Source organism: Hemisphaericaspora subhashii, assembly GCF_019202705.1.
Source record: "Hemisphaericaspora subhashii strain CBS 10753 chromosome Unknown scaffold245, whole genome shotgun sequence".
In the NCBI taxonomy this organism is placed as follows: Eukaryota; Fungi; Ascomycota; class Pichiomycetes; order Serinales; family Debaryomycetaceae; genus Hemisphaericaspora; species Hemisphaericaspora subhashii.
Genome location: NW_026057374.1, coordinates 1 through 5627, shown reverse-complemented (window position 1 = coordinate 5627; position 5627 = coordinate 1). Strand labels below are relative to the sequence as shown.

Sequence of the window (5627 nt, the reverse complement as noted above, 5' to 3'; positions counted from 1 at the left end):
GATGGTGTTACTTGTAGCCACGATTGGAGTTTAGGTCATTGGGATGGATATCAAGGGTTGGGTGAACAAACTTCTGCCTTGGAGGTTATAAACTCTTTATTAGTGAAGCCTCCACTTACTATTAAAACCGGAGGCTCGAATCGTACCAATTATGAGGCTGGTGCGGGCGTAGACCATACTGCGAACCATAACAAAGTTACTGAAATCGGTGCTGATAAGGTAGGTGCCGCTATAGTCACAATTTTGATCTTAACGATTCCTGTCGCTATGGCAGGTTTTTTAGTATTTCTGTAAAGGAATGTACTGTTGTGTATATATTGAAATAAACTTAACATATGAACGCATGTAATTACCTAGACTAACAATTCAACGAGGTACCAAACGGTTGAGATTTTATCTATTTAATTAGTAAGTCAAGTATCAGTACTTTGTAACTCTCACTATCCCCTCCAGCCGCTACATGACTGTGATCAGCCGCGTTCAATGTGAATACTATCATGTTTGTCTGGAATGAGGGTTTAAGAACGGTTGATTGTAGTGCTTTAGTGTATTCGAGCATATGATAATGCAGATTAATAAACCGTAGTAAATGAGCATATAGTTCTAACTTTGAGACATTGTAATCGAAGAGCTTTGCCTGTTTGCTCAATATTTTGAAAAAAGTAGTAGCTATAAAAAATTAGGAGAATTTACGGCCAACACGATCCTCAAGCTTTCCCATCTGTATTTGAGGTATTTAGTTTATTCATAGCTATTCTATAGAATTCAATTTATATCGATTTTATTTCTCAGCTCAAATGTCTACCATATTGATATTCCCCAACTGCATCTGCTCATCCCCGTACAATTTACAAAATTCCTTACTGGTTTTCAACACGCATTGCAACATGCTTTGATTCGCATCTTCATCTTCAAAGTATTCAGTACCCTCTGATTTGCGTTCGATATCATCTAAAAGAGAACTGATCCCTGTTATATGCAAGACATTATTATTCTCGTCAGCAACGGATAGAGATAATGTTAAATAATCAACACCTGTTTTTGGATCAATTTCCCACATCGAAATTCCATTTGGTATTAAAACATTCGGGCCCTTTTCATCGCAGACAATATTTGGATTTCGCCAACCAGTAACAGGCATATCAAAGGAGATTGAACTTGATAAATGAGTGATCTTATATGAGTCTCGGATTCTGGTTAATACAATGAAGTTTGGCCTGTACATTGATCTCCCGCACCCGCAATAATTTATATGAGCCCGCAAGAATCCAATCCAAGATTGTTTACTGGGGTCACTTTGGTTTATTATTGGGATAAGCTCTGTTCCTCCTCTGATTTTCCCGACTTTTTCAGACAAACTCAGTATTTTAAAGCTTATCTCGCAGATTATCTCCCCCTTGTAAACAGTCTTCAATGGACATTTAAGAATCGTTAAATTTTCACAGTCATATATCAAATTTATATTTTCGGTATCTTTTGGATCTACAATTGGAGTCCAGTTCTTTTCGATTTCTTTTCTTTCCCTTGATTTGATTCTCAATTCAGCCACTCTATTATATTGTATGTGATCAAATCTTTCGTCTGTTGTCCCGTCTGTATTTCTTTTCCCAAGCTGAAATTGGAACAAGAAACCAATGAACATTGACCTATACATTTGAAAATTTATACTGGCAGATTTGTCATCATTGGAAATGGAATTCTTAACCGGTTTTCTGTGATATGCATTAAAGATCAAAGCTGGCTCGGTCTCATTATATTCATTTTTCATTAAGAATAATCTTGCATCTTCAGGCCCATACCATCTTTTCGTCATTAAATTCGAATTGTAATAGAATGGAATTGGCATGAATCTAGGGAAAGTGTACCTTTTGTACTCTCTTTGTAAATTAGTAGGGTTTTTAATCGGAATAATCAAATCAACGTCATGTAACTCGGTCCAATTCTTATCGTAGACTTGTGCATACAATAAGGAAATTTGTGGATCCCATTTGATTGCTTTATATGTAAATAATACTCTACTGACCATTAAATGCACACCATATTCTTCCAACCAAACTGAAGTCCCAGCAAACTTGAAGAAATGCTTCTGCAAAGAGTCCTCATCGATATAATTAGCTAGTTTACCCTGGAAGAAACCACGCAACCCACTAAAAGATGCATCATTTTCTAACTGGTCAATCAATACCTTAACCATTTCAGTGAAATTATCCAGCAATCGTTGATATTGTGAAATTTGAAATTGAGAATTATCTTCTATTTCTTCACAAAAGTCATTAGCAGGACTTAGTGAATTATAGATTGTCAAGTTGTGTGATGTGTACTGTTGGTTCATAATTGCAGGAGTTAATGGGTTGGTGTACAGTTTGTGGTATTGAACTGTGGTTTTGTTGTTGGCTGCAAACTCTTTTAATTTGTCGTTGTCGTGATCTGAACCATCTGGGTAAATAATGATTGAATTTTGAAGTTGTGGAACTGAAGAAGAAACCTTCCAAGGAAGCTGGTTGTAAACGTTTCCTTGGTGGAAAATCGTCAGGAAAATAATAACTAATACAATTAGGCTGGTTAATATACCCAACCGTAAGGGTGGAGTCCTCAACCTAAATGTACTAAACTTGAGCATAGTAAACTAGAAATTTCTGAGAAGAAAGAGAAGATTCTTATAAGAAAAAGTAGAAGAAAATCTGTTGCAAATTTGTAGAGGGAAGTATCAGCACAGTTGTCGTGAGGTCTTGATTGCTATGTTGTCTCCGTTGAGAGAGAGGACTTAAAATAATAAAATATTATATTTTATAAGGAGACGTCAGAGGCACCTGAAAAATAATTTATTATTCAAGCAAGGCTTCGAAAAGTAGTTGCTAATATGAAGGCTTAAATAATACATAAAATTATTAAATGTGTGTACCTGTACTACAACAATGCAACAATTAGAACATGGAAACTCGTGCTTATGATATCAGAAGACTAATTTTAAGAAAACAAACTAAATTCTATTGTTCAAGAACTACAAAGAAATTTTCTAAACAATCAAACTGTCAAAAAATTTTTTACTATAACACGTTGCTAAACATTCTCCAAACTGCGCCACAAATTTTGTAATTAATTATTCTGAAATTAAATTCTCGTTTCCAATACACTAACTGAAAGCTACTCTATCGATCATATTCTACCCAAGGAATGATCTACAAATATAATCCAATCATATATTACTAGGCCAGGGGAATTCAAAATTCGTTTTACTGTGTCAACACACTATGTTTCTATAATGATGAATGGATTATCTTAGAGAATATTCTTAACAACTGGTCTTTAATTGTTCTTAATTGTGAACATGATTAATTACACAAATCCAAACTAAATAATATGTTTAGATTTAGTGGACAAACAATTGGTGACTTTACACAATCTCTATCTGTATTAAGATTGCGCTGTATAATTACATAATATTGGATAAGTATCACATTAGAATCAATACTAGTAAGATAACTTAGTGTGCAATAGTCTTACAGGATTGTGCATTAACAAGTTATATTTTTGCTGCTGGAAAGTATGTTGTTAGAGGTATGATTCCGTTTTAGGTAAATAAAGGAGAAATTAGATCATGGTTATTTAAGTTTCCGACATACATTCCCATCAGTTCATTCAGTTGGCTCCGTTCTTGTAATAGCACTTGTTTACGGTTCATCATTATTAACTAATTCAAGCCTGAAACACTTCAGCAAGTAGTGTGATCTCCAAAGTCGGAGGAGAGACGATTTTACCCAATTAGAATAATTAAAGAATCCGGGTATTTCGTTTTACATTGGAATTGTGAGTTCTCAGTTTGTCATCGACCCCCTGATGTTTTGGAATAGAAGATTAGGAGTGTGAACTAATTAAATTATTTTTAATACTTAAGGACACGGATTTCCCTACGGGATTGAGTTTTGGGTTTTTATAACAGATGAGAGAATTAACTTAACATCATCATAATTAAGCAACTTTTAATTTACTATCAATTTAATAATCAAAGAATAACTCAGCTTAGCTCTTCAGTAATTAGTTCAGTCTCACATATCTATTAGTATATTAATTTCATATTCGACCCACGGTCTGTTCTACAACTTTCAACATGCGCTTCCACTGCCACACCGCTTTAGATTCGTATTTCATTTATTTGACTCAACTTTACGAGGTTAGTAAGATCCATTTATACGACAAAAGGTATCTCACCAACATATGTGGCTCTTCTTGGAGACAAGTAAACAAAGTGAGATTGCAGGACCACCAGTCTTATTTTTATCTCTGGTTGTATACTTATATAACCTAACTATCCTATGGAGTTCGATATCTCCCGCTTATCACTTCTACGAAGCATTTACCTGGTCGCTCTTCCCCAACTTTATTTGTTCTTCTCCATACAATTTGCAAAAATCCTTACTAGTTTGCAAAACACATTCGAACATATCTTTGATTGCAGCTTCATCATACCAGTAACCGATGTCATCTTGTCTCTTCTGGATATCATCTAAAAGAGAACTGATCCCTGTTATATGCAAGACACTGTTACTCTCGTCAGCAACGGACAACGATAATGTTAAATAATCAACACCAGTTTTAGGTTCAACTTCCCACATAGAAATTCCATTTGGTATCAAAACATTCGGACCGGTTTCATCACATACAATACTTGAATTTTTCGAACCTGTAACAGGTATATCAAAGGAGATGGAACTTGATAAATGAGTGATCTTGTATGAGTCTAGGATTCTAGTTAATACAATGAAATTTGGCCTGTACATTGATGCCCCACACCCACAATCATTTATATGAGCACGCAAGAAGCCGATCCAAGTTTGCTTATTTGGATCATTCTCGTTTAATATTGGAATTAGTTCAGTTCCCCCTCTGACTTCACCCATTCGCCCAAACAACCTCAGCTGGTTAAAGCTGATGTCGCAGGTTATTTCCCCCTTGTAAACTGTCTTCAATGGACATTTGAGAATAGTTAAATGTTCCGCTTCGTATATCAAATTTATGTTTTCAGAATCTTTAAGATCGACAATTGGAGTCCAGTTCTTTTCGATTTCTTTTCTTTCCCTTGATTTGATTCTCAATTCAGCCACTCTATTATATTGTATGTGATCAAATCTTTCGTCTGTTGTCCCGTCTGTATTTCTTTTCCCAAGCTGAAATTGGAACAAGAAACCAATGAACATTGACCTATACATTTGAAAATTTATACTGGCAGATTTGTCATCATTGGAAATGGAATTCTTAACCGGTTTTCTGTGATATGCATTAAAGATCAAAGCTGGCTCGGTCTCATTATATTCATTTTTCATTAAGAATAATCTTGCATCTTCAGGCCCATACCATCTTTTCGTCATTAAATTCGAATTGTAATAGAATGGAATTGGCATGAATCTAGGGAAAGTGTACCTTTTGTACTCTCTTTGTAAATTAGTAGGGTTTTTAATCGGAATAATCAAATCAACGTCATGTAACTCGGTCCAATTCTTATCGTAGACTTGTGCATACAATAAGGAAATTTGTGGATCCCATCTGATTCCTGTATATGAAAACACTACTCTGCTGACCATTAAATGTACACCATATTCTTCCAACCAAACTGAAGTCCCAGCAAACTT

The 5627-nt window shown here is 35.0% G+C and overlaps 3 protein-coding genes across 3 annotated transcripts; 1 reads left to right on the top strand and 2 right to left on the bottom strand. All coding sequences in view use genetic code 12, as the record gives it.

Annotated features, from left to right (window-relative positions):
• Window positions 1-34: 34 nt before the first annotated feature.
• Window positions 35-294, top strand: J8A68_004747 (DFG5; the record flags this gene model as incomplete). The annotated part of the gene is made up of 1 exon (XM_049408739.1): window positions 35-294. A coding segment is annotated over one exon (260 nt), but the record flags the coding sequence as incomplete, so codon positions are not given.
• A 499-nt stretch (window positions 295-793) lies between these two features.
• On the bottom strand, window positions 794-2620 carry J8A68_004746 (beta-mannosyltransferase; the record flags this gene model as incomplete). Its single annotated transcript, XM_049408738.1, has 1 exon — window positions 794-2620. The coding sequence occupies one exon, from the start codon at window positions 2618-2620 to the stop codon at window positions 794-796; it is 1827 nt and encodes a 608-aa protein (XP_049261971.1).
• Window positions 2621-4343: 1723 nt separating this feature from the next.
• J8A68_004745 (beta-mannosyltransferase) lies at window positions 4344-5627 on the bottom strand (the record flags this gene model as incomplete). Its single annotated transcript, XM_049408737.1, has 1 exon — window positions 4344-5627. A coding segment is annotated over one exon (1284 nt), but the record flags the coding sequence as incomplete, so codon positions are not given.